At 42.6% G+C, this 23,730-nt stretch overlaps 1 protein-coding gene across 1 annotated transcript in view; it reads left to right on the top strand.

The window, feature by feature from the left end:
• Positions 1 to 23,730, top strand: part of RAPGEFL1 (Rap guanine nucleotide exchange factor like 1) — a 76,787-nt gene that overhangs the window by 20,773 nt on the left and 32,284 nt on the right. Inside the window, exons 2-4 of the mRNA XM_054993340.1 lie at positions 19,538 to 19,616; positions 22,945 to 23,098; positions 23,333 to 23,430. Coding sequence (XP_054849315.1) covers positions 19,538 to 19,616; positions 22,945 to 23,098; positions 23,333 to 23,430 — 331 coding nt within the window. The remainder of the gene's footprint in view (positions 1 to 19,537; positions 19,617 to 22,944; positions 23,099 to 23,332; positions 23,431 to 23,730) is intronic.

The following is a 23,730-nucleotide window of genomic DNA, read 5'->3' on the forward strand; positions in this document are numbered from 1 at the left end:
TATATGGTGTAGTATATGGTTGTGTCAAGAGAAACAAAAGAATATACAAGTTGTTTATTACATCCCTTACTCTGTATAAACAAATTTGTGAAACAGTACTCAATTAATATATCCTTTATTAAAACAATTGTGAAGACATAATACCACACGGGAGATTCTCTGTTGTGACAATTACATTACCGTGTTGCTCTATTTTGTTGTACAAAATCAATTATCTGACAATTGCAAGAGGAAGGAAGGAAATGCCTCCCCGACCCCCTCTTCTCCAAAGCTTTAGGTGGGGGAATGTCCCCTGAATCCTACTTAAGCAAAATTGTTTCTTGCCAAAACCTGCACTACTTCTGAGAACATGCTTTGTGGGAGATGTGTATGGTCAGGCGCCACCGACTGCCTCTTTCCAAATGCATCTTCCTGCTGTTAGGGTTGTAATTTCTGAACTGTGTGCTGTGAGAGCATGGTTAATCTGCCACGAGATATAAAAATGTAGGTCCAGAGTATCTGCCCGCTGAAGGAGGCTGCCTGCTGTGTCTCAGTACAAACCATTGCTCTGGCCTCAGCCGCCTTCCATCAGCCTTCACTGTGGGTGGATAATTCTACCATGTCTGTGCATTGCCTTTGATTGGATCATTCCATTATTCTGGATGCAGATACACAGTGGACTTTCCTGCCTTGTAGGAGGCTAGTCAGAGCAATGATGTGGCAAGTATTTTCTGAGGGTGCATAGTTCTTGCACTTTCTTGATAGTGCATAGTTCTTGATGTTCAAAAACCTCTTGTGTGCCTCCCGTTGTATTTCAGAGCAAGTGTGCCTCTGCTTTCAGCATGGCACCAGGTTGCCTGCAAGAATGAGGTTCTTTTGTCCCTTTCCCCAGCACTGAGTCAAACGTTGTTGTTAAGCTGCTGTGTAGACGAAGCTGGCTGGTTTGGAGTAGGCGTCAGTGCCCAGGCATTCATTCCCATTGTGAATCTGCGCCCTTGCCAATTTGGCCTGGATTCTCACCTCCTTCAGGCTTTCCCCTTTCTTTCTGGGGTGCTGTCTGGCACAAGGGAGAAAGAAATCTCTAGCTCCCCAGCCTGGCTCCCCATGGTCCATTTTCCCTTTTCAATTAATTAAGGCTTAGCTCAGTAGCAGGCAGGAAGCCAGCTTGGCAAGCCAGCTGGATTGCAGTGTGTGTGATGAGCTCTGAGTGGATGTTGTTCGGCACTGGAAGAAGAAAGTGGATCCCTCCAGTGCTAGTCTGTGATGAGATGCTTAGGTTGGTGGGGAGACCTTTCCCCACCTCTCCAGCCTGATGGTTCATGAGGCTCAACAGATCCTCACGTGCAGTGATATGGTTGTCTCCCCTGGCTATCTGTTATCTTACACTCTAAACAAACTTTGCTGCAAATGGGACATGAAAAGAACTCAAAGTTTAAATTACTAATTACAATCATGTTTTCTGAGTTACAGAGTTACTGATTGCCACATACATGCGTGTAATAAACACACATACCAGCCAGGAAGGAGCATCTGCAAATTGGAATGTGGAGGAAATTCTGTCTAGCCACTGCTTCTGGCTTGCAACTAGCAACACACATGGAAAGGTCATAGTGTTTTATAGCGGTTCATCCTTTAGTTTGACTCTTAACTCCCTCCACCTGACATACTACAGCTAATATGCTGCTATTGCAAAAACTCAGCGGAAAATTTAGCAGTCGTTTGTCTGCCACTATGACCTGGGCTTCTGGAAGGGTTACATTCACTCTGTATTTGGGAAACTCATAAGATAGTTAAACCACAAACAGAATGGGGGATTTTGGCTCAGACCCTGTTCTGTGACTTCCCTTAATACAATGATTACTCCGGCTGACCCTGAGGCACTCTTCTCTTGATACAGAAGTCTCTGTGTGTTTTAACAGTTTATTTAGGGATGCCAGCAATGGATTAGAATCCCCTCACTAGGAAAGGCATAATAATAAAAGTGTCTAATTAACTTCCTCTTGTCTCCCCCCACCCTATCAGACAGTTTTGATTGTCTGGGCGGCTGGCTTTAAGGAACCTGCTGTCTTTTGAAGTCTGGCTGATGCTAAGGGATTTAAAAAAGCTGACCTCCTTTCTCTCCTGCCCTCTTCCCTCCAAATATATTGAAGTTACTTCAATAGGATTTTCTTGCGAGTGAAAGCAAGACATTCACATGCTCCTTTTCCTTTTCTCTATGGCAAGGAGGAAAAGATACAGACAGAAGCATGTGCTTAATTCATGCACCAGCAGGGAGTGTTGCTGCCTGGTCTGCACTGTTGCACCTCAAGATCAGCTGCTGTTCTGCAGGCTGTGGGGAGGTGAATACGCACTTTTTAAATGTCCCTGAAAGCTGCCCCATAGACCAGCGGCAGAACACATGTTTTGCAAGTACACATGACATTGTCTCAAACCCCTTGGTCCATTAAAGTCGTTGTCAGACTGGGAGCAGCTCTCCAGGGTCTCAGGAAGTGGTCTTTCACATCACCTGGTTCTTTTAGCTAGAGATGCCAGCGATTGAACTTGGGATCTTCTGCATGCCAAGCAGATGCTCTACCACTGAGCTACAGACCCTCCCCGATTCAATCTCTGACACTTCAAGTTAAAAAAAAGGTGGCCAGTACCAGGGATGGGGGAGTTCTCTGCCTGAACTGTGATCTAGATGAAACAAGACATAAGCAGGAGCTCCACAGCTCCTCCTCCTTCCATTTTCAGCAGTGTGTTAGAAAAACAAAACGCATGACATGACAGAATTACACCCAAGTGTTCCCTTCCCCTTGTCCTCATTCCACTTCGGTGGCTGCCATTGTGTATGTGGGTGTAGGGGGAAGGCAGAGAGTGGCGACTTCGCATTTCATGTTTTGATTCTCTCTGTGTTGTCAGACAGAAGAGAGGAGGAAGAGATACAGTTCTTTTTTTCTAAAAAAATGTTTAGGGGTACTCTCAGTTTGACTCAAGAAAATCACCATTTTGTAGTTCAAATTGGAAAAAATAAATGCAGACAATGGACAAAATTACCAAGAACATGCATTACCTCATATTACACAGCTCACAATAACTTCCAGATTGGCATGAGGTTGTGTTCACTAACATCTTCCCGATTCCTCTGCTTGCTTTTGGTGTCCGTCGCCAGATGTTGTCCTTTCAAAAACCATGAATTTACATACACTGAAGGCTTAAACAAACTCAAAGGAGGGCCTCTATAGTGACACGTGCGCACAACCAAAGAGTTTTGGTATAGACAAACTCTGCACTCTTTGCGCAAAACGTACACAAATACACAAATTGTTTGCCACCATCGGGGGGGGAGGGGGGTAGCAACAATACTGACCAATTACCGTGCTAGATGCCAACTACCAGAGCTCCAAGTGGCTTAGAGCGGAACTACAAGTGACAAAAGGCACAGGTTGGACACTTGTCAGCTTCCCTCAAGTTTTGATGGGAAATGTAGGCAGCTTGGTAGAATGTTGGACAAGTGACAGTTGAAAAGTCCATTGGACAGCAGTCAGAGAGCCAAGCTGCAAGACTAGGATGCCTACAGTTCCCATCAAAACTTGAGGGAAGCTGACTTCCGGTTTGGGATTCATGGAGGTCTAACGCAGCTCCATTTGCGGAGCTGACCGGATTGCCGTTTTAACCGGCCGGAGGGGTGAAAATAACCCGCGGCCGACTGCTCTCAGGCGGGGAGCAGGCAAAGAACGCTCAAGACCCTAGGGTGAGCTAGATCTCGGACGAGGGGGGGCTCTACACAAGGAGTCTCCCCCCCGATCCTTGAGGTCCCACCTTGCGACGGGTCGGCTATAATCTCTGCGGCAATTTTGGGGCCAATTCGGCTGGCATAAGACCTACATACCCAAGCTTCGATCGGGGAGGGAAGTCGAGAGGAGAATTTAAGATCGAAACAGCGATTACAACCCGAGAAAGTTGAAGAGAAGGTAAAGATCGCTATCTCTTGAAACGGGACAGATTGACAAAAACAGAGAGGAAAGAAAGTAGATTTTTAAACTGCAACAGACTAGTGAAAAGGAGGTGAAGACTCGGCAGGAGTTGTATTTTAAAAGAGACTAAGTTTAAAGAAGTTATTACAAAAATCGGACTATTGTTTTGAATACCTGTGGTTTTGGAGCTGTGGGAAAAAGACACCATCGCGAGACCTGCTGTGGGAAGACGGGAGACAGGAAGTGCGTAACAACAATAGAGTGGCTGGAGGGAAGCGGCCCTTGCCAAGGGACAGGAAGTGGGGAATCGCCATTTTTGAAAGTGGAAGGGTCGTGGCTTCAGCGGAAGAGGAAGTAGGCCATCTTGGATTATAATAACATAGAGAAACCATAGAGAAAAGACGCCCGACATTTTGGATATAAAAAATTAATTTTGGCAAAGATTGAGACATTTGAAAAAAAGGAAAACGTTTAATTATACGCCACGGAGCTGAGGAAGAGAGCAGATTCGTGGGAGCGAGCTAAAGCAAGCCCCACGATGTCGAAAAAAGAGTGGCAATCGGCAATAGAAAATTTGGACAAAAAACTTATAGACATGATGAAAGAACTTAAGGACACGAAATTGGAGCTTATTAAAGAGGTCAAAGAAGTTACACAGACAGTAAAGTCGGAGCTGTCAGAAGTGAAAAAAGGCGTGGAAACGATTAGCAGTGAATTACAAGGAACGAAACAGAGAGTCAAAACAGTAGAAGACGCGATGGAGAATTTAATAGAAACGCAACAAACAGAGATGAGATTGGTAAAGGGGAGGATGTCAGTTGCAGAAACTAAACACATGGAGAAGCAGCTTCGTTTTCGTGGTCTGCCAGAAGTTGAAGGGAAGCCAGCGCAAGAACAGATGACTGAGGTGTTGGCTGAATACCTGGGGAAGGAGGAGGAGGAAATTGTGGCTATCCTAGATGTGGCGTATCGTGTGAACTCGAGAATTGCAACCCAGAGGAAACTACCAAGGGATGTGATCGTGCAGTTTACAACTAGAAATATGAAAGAGAGGATTGTGACAAAACAATTTCAAGATCCATTGGAGATTGATGGCAAGACGATTATCATAATGAAGGAATTGCCCAGATCAGTGTTACTGGACAGGAAAAAATACAGAGTGTTAATTCAGACTTTGAAGGACATGAACATTAGGTACAGATGGGAGTTACCGGAAGGAGTGTCCTTTGAGTTTGGAGGGGCAAAAAAGCGTATCAGATCTGAGCGGGAGATGGAGAGATTTATTAAGGACAATGAAAAAGACTTACCAACAAAACCATGAATATGGAGTGTAAAGTATTATCTTGGAATGTAAATGGACTAAACTCACCGAATAAGAGAAAAAATATTTTTCATTGGCTACTAAAACAAAAATGTGATATTGTTTGTTTGCAGGAGACCCATATTAGAAAACAGGATGTAAAATATTTAAAATCTGGAAAATTGGGCAAAGAATTTGTAGCGGCTTCCAACAAGAAAAAAAGAGGAGTGGTGTTGTATATAAAAGAGGAGCTGCAGCCAAAATTTGTTATGAGAGATGTGGAAGCTAGATTTGTAGCAGTGGAATGTAATTGGAACTTAAAGAGAGTGTTGGTAGTCGGACTTTATGCACCTAACGGTGCAAAGGAAAGCTTCTTTGAGGACTTAAGGAAGCACTTAGACGATCTTGTATATGACCAGATAATTCTTGCTGGAGATTTCAATGGAGTGACAGATTTGGAACTAGACAAAAAGACTACAAAAGCACAAAAGAAAAGAGGACTATTGCCAAAGTTTTTTTTTGAGTTGATTCAACAAGAGACTCTCGAAGACGTATGGAGGAGAGAATATCCTAAAACCAGACAGTTTACTTTTTATTCTGCAAGGCATCTTACATTATCAAGAATTGATATGATCTGGGCCTCAAAGGACTTAGCGTTATGGACTAAGGAGGTAGAAATAATGCCGATGGTAGGCTCAGATCACAACCCAATTATGTGGAAATTTGGAAAAAGGAGAAAAAGGAAAGCCTGGAGAATAAATGAGGACTTGTTACAGGAAAGTGAGAATATGGAAACATTGAGAAGAGAGACTAAGTTTTTTATACAATACAACGTGAATAAAGAAGTACCAACCAGTAAAGTTTGGGACGCGTATAAGGCGGTTGTAAGGGGCATACTAATGGACTTAAATGGTAGAGCAAGGAAAAAGAAAGAGGAGAAAAGACAAGAGATTGAGGAGAAAATAAAGGCCAAAGAAGTACAGTTAAAAAAGAGACCAGGGAAAAAGAAAATACATCAGGAAATCAAAATTCTTCAAGAACAGTTAACAGCAATGAGTAATAAAGAATTGGAGTGGAACCTTAAAAGACTGAATCAAAAAGCTTTTGAGGGTGCTAATAAACCTGGGAAATATTTGGCATGGCAATTAAAGAAGAAAAGGGAAAAGAAAATAATAAATAAAATTTGTGAAGAAAACAAAACGTATTTGGAGCAGACTACCATTAGCAGAGCCTTTTATAAATTTTACGCTAAGCTGTATAATAAAAAAGAAGTAAACAAAGAATCAATAGCATCATATTTGGAGAAAACCAAACTTCCAGAGATCTCGGAAGCTTGGAGAAATAAGTTGAACAGTGAAGTAACTGACGAGGAAATAAGTATGGCAATACAATCCGCAAATCTAGGAAAGGCGCCAGGGCCAGATGGACTTACGGCTAAATTTTATAAGACAATGGCCAACGAACTGGCACCATTCCTAAAAGAGGTGATGAACGGAGTTTTTAGGGATCAAAGAATTCCAGACACTTGGAGCGAAGCGAATATATCACTGATCCCAAAAGAGGGCCAAGATCTGACTAGCGTGAAAAATTACAGGCCTATATCGTTACTTAACAATGATTATAAAATTTTTGCAAAGATATTGGCGGAGAGACTGAAGGGGTGGCTCTCGGAAGTTATAGAGGAAGAACAAGCAGGTTTTTTGCCGGACAGACAAATAAGAGACAATTTAAGGACAGTGATCAATGCTATTGAATACTATGACAAGCGTTGCGATAAAGAGGTTGGTTTCTTCTTTGTAGACGCTGAAAAAGCGTTTGACAATTTAAACTGGGATTTTTTGTTTGCCACTATGGAAAAGCTACAATTGGGAGAAAGATTCATCAGAGCAATTAAAGAAATATATAGGGACCAGACTGCAGCAATTGTAGTGAATGATGAACTGACCAAGAAATTGACGATTAGTAAAGGAACAAGACAAGGTTGCCCGTTATCTCCATTGTTGTTCATATTAGTATTGGAGATTCTGATGATACAAATACGACAAGACGAGGAAATACGAGGAATAAAAATAAAGGACTATTCATACAAGGTTAGAGCATTTGCAGATGACATAATGTTAATTGTAGAAGATCCATTGGAGAACATGCCAAAAGTGATAGATAAGATTAAGGAGTTTGGTGACTTGGCAGGTTTCTTCATTAATAAAAAGAAGTCAAAGATACTATGTAAAAACATGACTAAGCAGAAACAACAATTGTTAATGGAAACAACGGACTGTGAAGTAACTAGTAAGGTGAAATATTTGGGAGTTGAGCTGACTGCAAAAAATATAGATTTGTTCAAGAATAATTATGAAAAATTATGGACTCAGATAGAGAGAGACTTGATCAAATGGAATAGACTGAATTTGTCATGGTTGGGCAGGATTGCAGCAGTTAAGATGAATGTGTTACCAAGAGTAATGTTTTTGTTACAGACAATACCAATCATCAGAGACTCTAAACAATTTGAAAAATGGCAGAGGAAAATATCAGATTTTGTTTGGGCAGGCAAGAAGCCTCGAGTGAAAGTAAAAGTTCTACAAGATGCAAAGGAGAGAGGCGGAATGCAACTGCCCAATCTGAGACTTTACCATGATGCAATCTGCCTAGTTTGGCTAAAAGAGTGGATGACATTAAAGAATAAGAAACTATTAGCCCTAGAGGGATATAAAAAAATTTTTGGATGGCACGCATACCTATGGCATGACAAAGTAAAGGTCAACTCGATGTTCCTGCATCATTTTGTAAGGAGAAGTCTATATACAATCTGGAAGAAGTACAGAACTTACCTACAAGAAGGAACCCCCTTGTGGGTGGTTCCATATGAGGTGATAGATCCGAGAGCTGTGGATAATGAACAACAATGTTTAACGTACAAAGAAATAACTAAGATTGAAATATCTAAACTTAGAATAAAGACGCAAGAGGAACTATCACCTAACTATGATTGGTTCCAGTATAGACAGATTAGAGACTTATACAACTCGGACTTTGCAAAAGGGGGCATACGAACAGAGAACTCGGAACTAGAGCAGACCCTTCTTAAAGAAGACAAGAAAAGAATATCCAAGGTATACCAAGTACTGTTGAAATGGTATACTGAGGATGAGATAGTTAAAACACAGATGGTGAAATGGGCTATAAATTTCAATAAAGAAATAACAATGGAGGCATGGGAATACTTGTGGAAAACTACAATGAAGACAACGACATGCATTAATATTAAAGAGAACATTTTCAAAATGATCTATCGTTGGTACATGACACCAAAGAAGATTGCGCTAGGGAACTTGAATACTTCTAATAAATGCTGGAAATGTAAGAAACATGAGGGCTCCCTCTATCATATGTGGTGGTCGTGTGAGGTAGCTAGGCAGTTCTGGGGGGAAATAATAAGAGAAATGAGTGAAATTTTACAGTTTCAAATAAATAAGAACCCAGAACTCCTGCTGCTAAACTTGGGAATGGAGGGAATTCCAGCCCATCATAGGACGTTGATTTTTTACATGACTGCAGCAGCTAGACTTTTGTATGCGCAGAAATGGAAAGTACAAGAAGTGCCAACTATTGAAGATTGGATCTACAAATTGCTGTATATGGCTGAAATGGACAAGATGACAAGAAAACTGAGAGATCTGGACTCAGGGCAGTTTAACACAGACTGGGAGAAGCTGAAACAATATCTGGAGAAGAAATGGGAGGTGGGAGGAAAACTGTGGCAGTTTGAGAACTACTGAAGTATAATAAAAGTATAAAAGAGAGGGGTGACTTTACCGGGGGAGGAAGAGAAATGTGAATTTATAAGCAGTTAGATTAATTGATTGAGATATATATAGATATGTATAGGTTAACTGATAGAACATTGATAGAGAATAATTAATGATAAGGTTTAAACATGAGGATTGAGTAAATAACAATATTTTCTTTCTTTGATAAGATTTATATGCACCAAACTGAATGTACAGAAGAGTTAAATTGATTGATTATGCGAGGAGTTATATAGAATTACCATAAAAAGTTGAAGTGAGTAATATATAGAGAACAAATCAAATTGTTTGATTTAAATGTGGGAAATTTTTATGGTTTATGATATATAGGTTTATATAGAAATATTCAAAACTGGAAAATGGGATAAATTGTTTATCTAAAGACGTATAGTTTGGGTGTATAATAAGTAAAGGAGTTAAAGATGTACTGCTTAATATAATGGAGAATGTATATCTGTTTTAGACAGAGGAATTTAATAGAAGTAAGGGAAAAGGGACAGAGGGTGGGAAAGCTGTTGGAAGTCAACAAAAGGGGGGGAAAGGGAGGGGGTTAGAAACGAAAAATTAGGGGAAAATTGACTGTAATGTAAAAATAAAAATGTTCTAACCCAATAAAAAATTTTTCGAAAAAAAAAAAAAACTTGAGGGAAGCTGACAAGTGTCCAACCTGTGCCTTTTGTCACTTGTAGTTCTGCTCTTAGAGAAGACTTGTTTGTATTTATCTGCACCCTAACAATTACCGATTATGCCAGCGATCTCGGTGACGTGTTCGATGCTCAAAGATGTTCTATTTTTTGTAAGACAAACAGTGCTCCTAGTGAGTTTAAATATAACTAAACATCTTTGTTGCCAACATACGCTACATAAAACTTAACAAATCATATAAATATCCATAATAGTACGTTTGGAGTTGGTTTAGCGGGAATTCCAACATTTTAAAATTTTTACTTTCTCCTGTTAGATTCACAAAATGTTTAGGGGTACGCGTCCCCCTGCGTCCCCCCAGAAAAAAAGCACTGGATACTCATATCTCTTGTACTGTCCTGTTGCCCTGAGAGCCAAGCTACAAGTGACGAATGACACTTGCCTTGTGGAGCGCAAGTGAATGGTAAGTGAACAGGGAGGAATATACGTGAGTCTGTTCGCTTGCCAGGCAAGTGTCATTCGTCACTTGTAGCTTGGCTCTGAGAGGTTGTGTCATTTCCCTTCCCAGGGAAGACCAGTGTGTCTGCAGCTGTGAGACCCGGTGTGTTGTAGCAATTAGAGTGTCAGACTAGAATTTGGGAGGCCCACGTTTGAATTCCCTCTCTGCTGTGGAAGCTTGCTTGGTGACCTTGGGCCAGACATGCACACGCAACCTAACCCACCTCACAGCGTTGTTGTGAGGATAAAATGGTGGAGAGGAGAACAACGTAAGCTGCATTGGGCAGAAAGGCAAGGTCTAAATAAAATGATATTGGCCACAGAAGCAGACATGGGGAGCATAGCTCTGCCTTCCCTGCCAGAAGGAACTCTGCTCTGGCTACCTCAGACTGGAGGAAGAAAGGAAAGGAGGCTGTCACTTCTGGATTGCTTCTCTGGTCAAGCCACCCAAGTGGCTGTTTGGTAAGGCTCAGTCCTCTGCAGGGGTTCAGCTGGTTGGCTTCTCCTACTTGCCTCCACTGTCATCGAATGGGTCCAGGCAGCAGTATGTGTCCAGAGAGGATGGGTGTGTTTTTCTTGGGGCAATGAAACACTTCAGACTGACTGTGCGGGGAGACAATTTTCTGAAAAGCCCGACATAAGTAGTAATAATAGTTCTACCCAGAACATGTTGATATCACCAGTATCATGATTTATGTACTGCCATCAATGTGTGTGGTCCTTTGCACAATGATGAGAAAGATCTCTGCCCTCAGGAGTTTACAGTTTGAAATTTGATAAAAGGGAGACTACAGAAGGGGGAGGCAGGGATATATGAGAGAAGAATATGCATTTATTTCAGTCATACATGCTTAGTTTTGGTAGGCAAAAGAGCCACTACCTGTCAGAGTGGATCGGATCAATGGTTGGGCTTAGTATAAAGTAGTTGTTTAGCAGTAAATATAATTTGCATTCTGAAAGCTCTGATCTGTTCCTGGCTTCTACTGGAAATCCCAAATCGTCCATCTGGGTTTTACTAGTGAGTAAAGTAGGAAGGAATCCCCATATCCCTCCATTTTACTACATACATGCCTGGTCTCGATGGGTGCTGCTGTTATATAGTAAGATTTCTTCCTGCAAATTTTGCATGATAAAAATAAGATGTCCAGATTTTCCAGGTTTCGGGTCAGATTTCACTCTTCCACCATGTACCATTGTGGAAGTACATCAAAAATACCTATATTTCAATAGTTACTGGTGAATTGGTGAGCTGAGGTCACATCCTTTTATCTACATATCCCAAATCTTCCTGATTTTCACTGTCTGGTTTAGATCCGGTTTAAGATTCGTGTGCACTAAGCGCTTGCACAAGCAGAAGTGAACCTTGCTGGCAGCTTGTGCTACATTAAACTCACTGTGTTCCAACTTTCATTTCCACTTGTGTAAGATGTTGTGGAGATTATTGGATACTGCAATATATGCTGTTGCTTTTGCAAACAAGGCTGAACTAAATGTGTTTACATGTCCTTTCACACATCACTGAATCCGGCTCTACATCTCCCGGTTTTGCCTGTCTAAATGGGTCCTGGAGAGCATCGTAGTGCCCTCCAAAACTAGTGTTCAAGCTACTTTTTCTTCTTGCACTGCCCAAATATTATTTCAGAATATTTCCGCTTCATGAAGCCCAGTGAAACGGATATAGTCATTTTGACAGTGTTCCACTTTGGCTGTTTCATCCACTCAGTCTACCCTTCTGATTAAAAAAATTAACATCTCTTTGAGTCCCTATTTATAGAAATATCCCCCTCTTGAGTATCCCTTTTTTAGAGCCATTTAATTCCCCCCTCATCGATCCTTGTCTGAAGTACATTAATGTACTATAAACCTGGAACAGGTTTTCAGCTTCGTGGCTTCCCCTTCCCAGAATACTCTCCTCCATTTGCAGCGAAGGGGCTGTTTCTATGTTCACTATACAACTTCTGTGGAGAGCAGATTGTAGCATGTAGCTGAGTGGCATGGCTAAGATTCCTTGCCTGGACATGTGGGGTCTTGGAAGGAAGGTAAAGCTCACCTCGCCTGCCATGTACCTGGAAGCTACTGGCTGCCTGACTCCAGCTAGTTGCTGATGTTTGGTGGTGAACTTACAAGCCCCCACCACCCCCCGCTGGCACCACTCATAATATGGGGAAGATTTTGAGAATTTTTTGAGCTTTCTAGACCCTCTTTTATAGTTGCAGAAGTCATGATACCTTGATTGAGTTTAAGACATGCCCCCAAGGGGGCTCTTATCCCTTGTTCTTAAGTCCAGATATGGGCCGAATCCACACTTCCTTTTTGTTTCCGCGCCTTTTTCACAAGCGGTGCGCTATTCATGCAGATACTCACACGCTTTCCCATTCCGCGTGTTCCTCGCCATCACTGCGCCAGTATTGCGCCTTTTCTCAAAACCACATGATATTGGTGGAAATCCGTTTTCTCCCCCTTTTTTCACACTGCATAAAGATCAGTATACCGGTAAACCAACCGTAGTGAGCAGCGGTTTGCGTGGGAAAAGAAACGGTCACCAGAGTCAAGATATTGGTATACCGGATAATGGACCCTTTAAAAAAAAAAACCGGAAAGTGACGAGCGCCGTCAATTCTGACAGCGGAGGATGGAACCGCCCACTGTGACGCTTTACTCAGTGGCGTGTGGAGAACTGATTGCGCCATAAAGACGCAATGGAAGGGTGAATGTGAAGATGCACAGCATGGTAGCGGAATGAACCCGATTGCCACAACTGCGCAAGATAAGCGGATGGTGAGTGCGTGTGGATTCGTCCATGGAGACATAGGGGCAGTGGACATGACATTTCCTGAGAGGTGCCTTCTGCACCCTTATTGCAAGTAGGGAGAAGTATTTTTATTTTGTTTATTTACTTAATATCCAACCCCGCCCTCCAATAGGGAGACAAAGTATCTTACATTGATCACCTTGCCTCCATTTTTATCCTCACAACAACTCTATAAAGTAGGTTAGGCTGCAAATCTGTAACTGGCCCAAAGCCATGCAGCAAATTTCCATAGCAGCTTGGGGATTCGAACCTGCATCTTCCAGATCCTCATCTGAGACTCTAACCACTACACCACATTTGCTCTGTGGTATAAAAGGTTCAGCTTCAGAGCACTACATGGTCGTCTCCCCTCAAAAAGACAGCCAGAAAAGATACCTTTTGAAAGAGTGAAGAAAATGTTGAGGCTTTTTTTACGTATAGGGGGGGGATCCTGCAGAAAATTTCTGCTAATGGAAAGAGAAGGGAATTGTTGCTAATTTCTTCCTCTTGCTGTTTCTGCTCCCGCCCCTGCCCCAGAGCAGCATTTCATGGAGCATTTAGGGCTATAGTGGGAAGATGGAAGTCCTGTTCTGCTGACGAAAATCCTGTCCATCCGTAGAGATTTACCATGGAATTCAAGTCATTAAGTCTGTTTCTGACAAACATCTCTGTGTTATATTAGCTCAAATATATGACATTGGTTAAAAAAAATGGAACCAACATTCTGGGGAGAACCTGAGCAACCCCCCCCCCTTAAATTTCCTGTTCAGTTATCATTAGTTCTTTCCTTTGAGATGCTCTAAAGAATAAGCAGTTAAAATCTATTATTCAAGTTTCACAACAGAAATCGCTCCATTATAGGCAGGGCTCTCCTTTCAAATTAAGAACCAAATGATTGCTGTCTTTTCTAAATCAGCGTGGCGCTGAAGGAGGCAGGAGGTATCAACTGTAAATGGAGCTTTGACTTTGTAATCTTGAGGGAGTGGTATGAAGGCTTAATATTATTGGGAACGGGTGCTTGGGGGATATTATGAAGCTCATGTAGATTGATTTTCTTGTTTGTGTGTGTAGCTGACACATTCATTGTTTGATTTAGGGCCAAATTTGATATGGGGAGTGTCTCTGCAAGGGAGTGTCTCTTCATGGTTTCGGTTGTTACTTTAATGCAGCCACATGTGGTTCCATGTTTGGTCCCCACCCCCAGTAGGGAAGTAGCAGGGGGATGGGATGCTTAACCCATTCCTTGCGGGCTGTTTTCTGATCAAAGTTTGCCCTCAGCTGCTTTTCTCCACACAGGGGATGGGGGTGGGGGTAGATCAAGAAAACGGCACAAGGGACAAGGCTAGATGCCCTCTCTCCCTTTCCTAGGGCTGCCAGCTGCAGATTGGGAAATTTCTGGAGATTTGGGGTTTGGGAGCCTGGAAAAGGTGGAGTTGTGGAGGGAAGGAACTCAGTGAGGTGTAATGCCAAAGAGTCCACTCTCCAGAGCAGCCATTTTCTCCAGGGGAAATCAGTAGTAATTCTGGGGGATTTCCAGCTCTAACCTGGAGGTTAATCATGAAGGTAGAAAACCACACAGGGAGGATGGCAAAATATACAACAACATTCGATTTATATACTACCCTTCAGGATGATTTAACACCCACTCAGAGCAGTTTACAATGTATGTTATTATTATCCCCACAACAAAACACCCTGTGAGGTGGGTGGGGCTGAGAGAGCTAGAAGCTGTGACTGACCCAAGGTCACCCACCTGGTTTGAAGTGGAGGAGTGGGGAATCAAAACCAGTTCTCCAGATTAGAGTCCTTCACCCTTAACCACTACACCAAACTAGCTCTCAAAATATGTACTGCTCAGTGATAAACAACACAATAAAGTGATAACACACCAAATGGAATAAATGAGCTGCCGCATTCTGGACCAGTTGTAGTTTCTGGATCAGGCCTAGGGGTAGCCCAGCGTAGAGTGAGTTACAGTAATCTAGCCTGGAGGTTATAGTAAGCCTGGAGTTACAGTAATCTAGCCTGAATTACAAAATTGGGACATCAAAAGATGCTCCCGGACTGCCCGACATGTTTTGATGTCCCAACTTCATTGGTACCACCTACAAAAGACAAAGGAAGAAAGTCAACATAAAGAATATGAATATATAGAACTTACCTTGATTTTCCTTATGTTTTACCATGGAGGCTTACCTGTTGGATGTCTTCCCAGTTGGAGTTTCTACTGTACCTGTTGAACTTTTGATATTTATTTTGTACTGGTTTGGAATAATCAGTTGTTTATAGGGAAGTGTTAATTTGTTCACAGAAATTTATGTAGAGTTGATATTATATTCACAATCATTTATTCTGTTTGGTGTGTTATCACTTTATTGTTTTGTTTATCATTGAGTGGTACATATTTTGCCATTCTCCACATGTGGTTCTCCACTTTCATGAGTAGTCCTAACCTGGAAGTTAACAAACCTGTCCTTTCTCTGCTGTTCTGATGAAATGTGAAGCTCCTTTGTTGCTGCATTTAAAGCAAAAAGCACACATCACGTTTAAGTTTGGTCGCCCACATCACGTTTAAGTTTGGTCCTTTATGTTACAAACTCACGTCTGTACATGTGCATTTTGGCTGTGTGTTCACCAAGCTTGGTGTTTCACTATGTATTTTTAAATTATATCAATAAGAAAAATGGCAGGGCTGTCTTCCTGGAAAAGAGAGTTGTAAACCACAAATCCTAAAATCTGAGAAATGTGATTCGGATGCCTCCTGGGTGGGGTGCCTCTTTCCTCACTCTCTGGCAGAAACTTTAAAGAAGGATCTGTCTCTGTTTCTCATTCTTTAAAAATAGTTCTCTATTATCTCATTGTGACAGTTTGGTATGTTTTGCCTGAACCAGGTGGATGTGGTGTTGGTGTCCGGATGAAGTACTGTGTGCTCATGGACATATTTTGAAAATACGTGGCATTCCCTGAGGGAATGAGAAACCCTGGCTGAGGAAGTGTGGATTTAAATTCATATTCATCCTTTTAGCCGTTTCTGATACAGCCTTTTTCTACTTGTGTGTAGAGCAGCAGCTGTGATGTACAGTCCCCCTGTGTTTGTAATTTCGGCAAAGTAAACGTGCAGGTTTAGAAAGATGACTAAGGGCCTAACTGCAGCATTTGTTGTTTATGAGTCTGTCCTGTGACCTGCAGACTAGACATATGCTGTATTAGTTCTGTATTAGGAATGCAGTTATAGGTGCAGGGGGGCTAATTTCAGGACCCCAGTGTACAAGGAGAGTGGGCTTAAGCCTTCTCCCCTGCATCATTTTTCTGACTTAAAATGCCCCCTGGAATTGCTTTTTGCCCTGTTGGGGAAACTTAGTCAATCAGTACACATACATTTCTCCAACAGGGCAAATAGCCTTTCTTGATCTGGATCTGACCCCTGTGCACTTGGGAATTCATTTTCAACACAAAATAGTAAGGAATCCAGTAGCACCTTTAAGATTAACCAACTTTATTATAGCATAAGCTTTCGAGAACCACAGTTCTCTTCGTTAGATGCATGGAGGGTATGAAGAAACTGGCCAGAGATATATAGGTGGTAAGGGGAGGAGGGGGGAGTAGATGCAAATCAGTTGCAAAAGTCATGAAAGAGGTGGAGTGCACAATTCAGGCTGGGAGAGACGCCTCCCCTCCATAGCTGAATCTGAATGGAATGCCTGAAAGGTAGTTACTTCTCATAATGAGATAACCATCCAGAGTCTCTATTCAATCCAAGTTTGATTGTGCACTCCACCTCTTTCATAACGTTTGCAACTGATTTTACCCTCCATGCATCTAATGAAGAGAACTGTGGTTCTCAAAAGCTTATGCTACAATAAAGTTGGTTATCTTAAAGGTGCTACTGGACTCTTTACTATTTTGTGACTACAGACTAACACGGCTGACGCCTCAGTTTCAACACAGAACTCCTAAAGCTCATCCCGTCAGGCAGACAGGTAGGCATCCTCGAAAGTAGGGTTACCAACTCCAGGTTGGGAAATTCCTGGAGATTTGGGGGGTTGCCTTGGGATGGTGGGGTTTGGAAGGGGAGGGACCTCAGCTGGGCATAATGCCATAGAATTCACCTTCCAAGGCAGCCATTTTCTGCAGAGGAACTGATCTCTGTCACCTGGAGATCTGTTGTGATTCCGGAAGATCTGCTGTGATTCCTGGAGACCACCTAAACGTTGGGAACCCTATTCAAAGGTGGGATTTGAGATAATTATTTGTAGAATTATTTACGAAGAAAGGCTAGAGAGAATTTTTCTCCTCTCAAAATACTAGATTTTGGTCACCCCAACAAATTTGGTGGGCAGAGGATTTAAAGCCAGTAGAAAGTACCCATTCCTACAACTGAGAAATAGAATTCACTGCCATAAAATTGGGTAATACTAATAGACACCTGGTTGCCAACCTCCATCTGGGGCCTGAACTTCTCCCAGAATTATAAATGATCTCCATTTTTCCAGGTTACAGAGATGAGTTCCCCTGGAGAAAATGGCAGCTTCAGAGGACAACCTTTATGGTGTACCATAGATTCTCAGTGAAACTCCTTGCCAGATTCTCCCTTTCACAGGCACCACCCCGAAATCTCCAGGAATTTCCCCGGGCAGATCTTGCAAACCTAGGCTATTGCCTTAGAGGGAGTTAAAATAAGTTGGATAAGTTCTTCAGATATAGGTCTATCACGGTTGCCTAGTCTCCGGCTATGTCAGGAGACCTTCTGCTGGCACCCCCTACTTTCTGCTAGTGATCTGTTGGTGAAAGAAAAATTGGTTTAAAAATCACTATTAGTGCAGTGTCACTTCTAGGTTTCCCCCAGAAGTGACACCATGCCTATGGTGTCCCCCATGTCTCCACCTTCCATCTCCTGCAGGGTGGCAGAGTCTGGCAATTCTACAAGGTCCCCTCACAAACAGGATAAAAGTGGGATAACCGCAGTTTCAGAGGAAAGCAACTGGTAGGGGAAGGGCGAAGTACTTTCTTCCCTCTTCTTCTCTGAAGCAAATCAACCTCTCCCTTGCGCTTTGCAGAAGGAGCCTTTTGGGCTTTGTCGCATAATGTTGCTGCATAATGTGTGTAATATATGTGGGCTCGGAGTCCACAGGTTGATTCTGTTGTGCAATGGAGTGCTTGAACTGTACTGCAAGCTGGCATGTTCTGCTATCTCTGTCGTCGTTCTGTGAACATGAGGGAAGAGTCGTCTGGAGCAATGTTGGTGAGAGGCACCACACTCTTCCGAACCTCAGAGCTGGGGTCTCCAGCTTTGTTGATCTTGTGGGCATTTCTGGAATTTTAAGAAATTCAGTTTCACGCACAAAGTCAATAAAGGGTTTCCAGTTTGCCATAAATGTGGACAATGACTTCTCTCTTATCAAAGCCATCTCAGTGTGGCGGGCTTAGCAACAGGACCTGCTTTTTGGTCTTGTGAACTGACTGGTTACATTTTCCAAAGAGCAGGGAGAGATTGCTCCTTGCAGAGCTACAAGGAGAGGTTTTCAGGCCAAGAGACATAAATCAGGAACTCTGTGTGTAATCAAGCCCGGGGCACACAGTTGTGATGTGCCTGCCCCAACTAGGTTCAGTGCTTTGATGAGAGCCAGTCAACTGGTAGGGTATGATCCAAGTTTCCCTGTTCATTTTTCTGTTCCATTCAAAGCTATTTGGATTTTATTCCCAAGGTTCAAGCAAGTGCCAGGAAACCCATCAGTGGGCACTATAGCACCCAGTGAATATCTGCTTTAGTGGAACAGTGTTCTTTGTGACCTTGTGGCCTTTGATTGGTGACCTGTTGCATTAGAGATAAAGTTGGAGTTATTATCAGTACTTTATAAAATAATAAAATAAAATAAAAAGGTACGAGGTGTGATTGAGGAGGTGATGAAGGGCTGGGAGAATGAGATCAGGGGACTGATATATAGGAAGAATTGGGGATCATTCCAGAGGGGTAGCCGTGTTAGTCTGTTGTAGCAAAATAAAATGAAAGACCAGTAGCACCTGAAAGACTAGCAATATTAATTCCACCATGACTGCCTAGATGTTGTTATAGATTGGACCCATGGGCTATTCTTTCTCATGAGAAATATGTTGGAGCTGGTTATGGTTGGTCCTTTGGTGTTGCAAAGACAATCTCTGCTCATGTTCAGAGACATGGTGTCCTCAAGTTGCACATCTGGGGCACAGCACTGGAAATAAGATAGGGTTCCAGTGCACCTTGGCTTGGATCAGGTCCTGCTTTTGATAGTGCAAGGAAACAGATGATCCAGGGCTGGTGGAGGGTCCTTGTTCTCCCTGTGTTTGAGGCAAGGTTTAGCAGCTCTACTCACATTTTCTACCCTCAGTGCATGTAAGCAGAAAGTGGTAGCCTTCAAAACTTGTTTGCTACAAGTGTATTTCAGCTTCATGGGACACATTTTTATGTTTTTGTCTGTGCTCATCAGCCTGTTGCAGCACTCAAGGAAAGTTGATGGTTCTTTGTCCTCGACAGCTGTATAATCTCTCTCTCTCTCTTTCCTCCGTTCTTGTCTTCTCTTAGACCTGCTTCTAGATGACATTGTCCTCACCCACTCGTTATTCCTGCCCACGGAGCAGTTCCTGCACCAGCTACATCAGCAATATCCTTTCCACGTGGCACTGGAAAAGTCGGCTTAAGAATGGCAGAGTTGGGGAGGGGAGGGGGGGCATCATGTCATTCCGCCACATCTAATCCTAGAAGAAACTCTGTCCATCCCACCCTTTCACACTCCTGTGGCATAGAACTCTCTGGATTGTTTATTTCCACATCTGCTTTCTTGCCAGAGCAGAATGGAGAGTGAATTTTAATCTCCAGCGAATCTTTCAGCTTTAATTCTTCTTTTTAAAGCAAGAAGGTTATGAAGGAGGATGTGAAAATTAGTTGAATGATGCTTGGTGAAATCTGAAAAGCTAGAAAGGGACGCCAGTTGGAATGATTTCATCGCTCCACTCAGCTCCTTGCCCTTCCCTGGAGCTAGAAGAAACTGAATAAATTATTTCAACTGAGCAAAGATATGGAAAATTAGTATTGTCCTCTTTGAGGATGATATGCAACCGATTCCTTCTTGCAAATTTGATTTCTTTCAAGTTCTAATCTAATCTGCCTTTATTCATAATAGTTTCCCCCCTTTTGCTACCTTTTTACATAGTCCAGTATTTGGAAGTCAGCTAGCTGGAAGATGTGGCATAGGGGAAGGATGACCATTAACCTGGTTCGCGACAGGTGAGCCCTTGATGGGAGGCAGCAGACCCTAGTAGTTAAACCTGTGCCTTGCTCTTTTGAGGTCCCTGGCATTTCCAGCTAAAAGAAAACCGGGACTTTGAAGAACTGCTGCGAGCCAGATCAGACATTATTAGGTAGATGAAGCAATAGTCTTGACAGTATATGGCTAGTCAATCCAGCTGACATTCTGCAATAGATACTACCACTGCAATTCCCCCAGTCAAAGGAATGTTAAGGGGAAATTCACTCATTAATTTTATTGCATATATATGTATAGGAGTATACAAAGCTCAAATCCAAAAGGGGAAGAAGAAGAATTAAAGCTGAGAATCTCCAGTGTATGAGAGTCAGTGTAGTATAGAGGTCAGAACGCACTTGGATCTGAGATACTCAGGTTCAAAGACCCACTCAGCTACAGATAATTGTGGGATGACCTTGGGCCAGTCACACACGTTCAGTCTAACCTACCTCACATGGCTGTTGTGAGGATAAAATGGAGCAGAATGATGCAATCTACTTGGGCTCCGCATTGGGGACAGAGGCAGGAGTATGAATGAAGTAAATAATACAGTTCCTGACTTTTGAACATGAAGAGTCTACATTTCAACTTAGTGAGGAAGCCTGCTCAAAATATTGATTCCTCACCGTAACTCAGTCAATACCAAGTTCCTTTATGTGGATACAAATTCCAGTGGGGTAGCCCAGTTAGTTTGTTGCAGCCGAAACAAAAGAAAGGTCTCTAGCACTTTAAAGACTAACAGATTAATTCTAGCATATGTTTTAGTGAGTTTTTAACGTGACACAAGACAGTCTTCTTTTTGTATAGATTGATGAATAAGACAATATAGTTGTTAGACAAGAGCTTTCAGCTTAGTCCGTATCCCTGATCATGAATCCCAGTCTCTGAACAGTTTGAAAGACACAAGTGACTTACGTGTTGTCCTCAGTTCCAGCACATGTGGTTCCTGGTCCAGATTGGGACTGCAGTTGTGAACCCCTCCCTGCCCCACCATGCTGTTACCTTGAAGTGAAAGTGTTCAGTGAAGGAATTATTTCGCAGAATACTACATGATGCAGACTCAAGCACCTCTCCGTCGGATTCAGACTTAATGGAGCAGACCCTTTATGCTGTGAAATTCTAAACAGGGGTTACACCCTTCTAAGAAAAATTGACTTCAGTATAATGTAATAATTCCATTTGCTGCCTAGTGTGGATCAGTCCCCAGTGAGAAAACTTGCTGGATGACATGGGGCCAAATCACTTTCTCCTATGCCCAGTGGTGACATGCGTGGGCCCCACTGACCTGTGACTTCCCCCACATCACCCTGGTAACATGTAGTTGAAAAAAATACACAGTAGTGTCATTGTGGCATTAGGGTTTGCCCACTTCCTACTCTGCTTCGTGGGCCAATGGTTGAGAGGGAGAGCAAAGATAATATAGTGACCTATTCCATGTTTGTTTTTCCCAATTGCACATTAATGATGGAGATGTAAAGTAGGGAGATCCCACCCCCCACTCCTCCTGGTAGGACATAGTTTAAGCTACTTTAGAGGACAGCTGTGCGGATGAAACAGGATCATAGCTGTTTCACTCCTCATCTGTTTCTCTTTGGAAAAAGGGTGAAATATAAATCTAATGCCACACATAGACATATACTCTGAAGTGAAAAGTAATTTCTGGAAAAAAATGGTGAAATTTGTGAAGAAATTTGCTTAGGCCTAGTTAATTTGACAGGACAAATTGAATCTCGGTCTGGTCTGCTTTAGTGGGGAAACGTGCAATACAATCTGACACAGAGTTCCTCCAGTCCATGCCCATTGAATTCAGTGGGCTTTAACTGGAGTAACTCTGTGTTGGATCACCCTGCTAATGTTGCTCTGGTTAATCTGATCCAACAGATAGCAATTAAGACGCCCCTCCCTGTTAGCAGCCCCCTCCCAGCCACCCAATATGGCTTTGGTAGGTTCAGGGATGTGAGAATGTGTGTGGACAGTGGAATGCAATCTTCTCTGGTTCTGTGAGTTCCCAGTAAGAAGCTTAAAACACACAGAAACATTCTGCTGTGCAGCTGCTGTTCCTTTAAAAATCAGCTCTGCTGACCGCATTTTCTTAGAGCTGGTTTGCCCGTGACATCTTGTCAGCAGAACAGCAATCTCGACTGTCCCTGCTGGTTTTGCAGTGTCATCCCTGCAATTGCAAAATCTGGAACCGTGCCCCTACCGCTCTCTGTAACGTGTGGACACAGTTGAAAGAAACTGGCGATCTCGAGATACTCAGTTCGTAGAGACAGTAATCGTAATTTTAATTCACTTTTTCTGTCTGATAATGTCTTTTCCCCACCCCCAATTTTATCCTCTCACAACAATCCTGCGAGGTAGCCTTAGAGAGAGTGGCTGTTTCATAGTTGCCCTGTGATCATGGTGGCTGGATAGGGGATGCGAACTAGATCTCTATAGCCCTTGTCTGAGAACTAAACCACCACAGCACTGATGGTAACTGGGGTTCTTAGAGAGACTGAATTCATTAAAGGTTTCAAATTCCACTTGGGCAGTTGGCAGGATAATATTTAAAATATATCTAGTACAGATTATTGGAATCTGAGGTTAGGTGTTGTCCTTTGTTGTGCTAACATCTAGGTCAAAATCTTTCCTCCTCCCCCCACATTACCATTTTATGATTTGACCTTGACTTCTCTGTTGCCACCTTCATGACGGCGTCAACAATCCCTTCACCCCAGTGTTGGAAGGAAGGTGAGGCCATGCATCGAAAACGGGCTGTTTTGGTTATCTTGCTGCATTTCCTTGAGACCTACAAGGGGATCTTGCAGGAAGAGGAGAAAGCAGGGAAAGTAATCAAGGTATACATACTATGGCCATCCTAACTTTCATTCTCATGAGAACTAGTCACTTGCATGTTTTTGAAGAAATGAATACCATCAGCATACAAAGTGTTAGTGCAGCCGTTTTCCTTAAAAAATGCCAGCTTAGCTTTCAGAGGTGTTTTGTGCCAGGTGCGTGCGTGAGCAGAAAGTGCCCTTCTCCGCAGGCGTCAGGACGCAATCGCCTGAGCCTTTCTTTTGCTTTCCTTTTAGGATCTATATTTGCTGATCATGAAAGACTCATCCCTGTACCAAAAACTGGAAGATGAAATTCTGAAGCTACATCAGCTTGTGGAGACAGTGGAACTCAAGTAAGCATTGAAAACCAGAAGGATTTCAACTGCCCCAGCAAAACCTGTTGTGCTTCCTTTAGCAAAGAACATTAAGCTGTCCACCAAGGACATAAAAGTCAAGGAAAAAAATGTCAGGCATTTAAAGAACAAATTTTCCAGGTGCTACAGGGTTGTTGTTACTATTGCTCAACTGACCGGAAGAAACTGTGTCTCCTATTCAGGAGATAAGCCTATTGAAGCTGAACACGATAGACATAGGTTCAAATCCCAGTTTAACTATGAATTCTCAGGCCCCAACTAGATAAGATGTACACAGTT

The sequence above is a fragment of the Eublepharis macularius genome, chromosome 12 (genome assembly GCF_028583425.1).
Source record: "Eublepharis macularius isolate TG4126 chromosome 12, MPM_Emac_v1.0, whole genome shotgun sequence".
In the NCBI taxonomy this organism is placed as follows: Eukaryota; Metazoa; Chordata; class Lepidosauria; order Squamata; family Eublepharidae; genus Eublepharis; species Eublepharis macularius.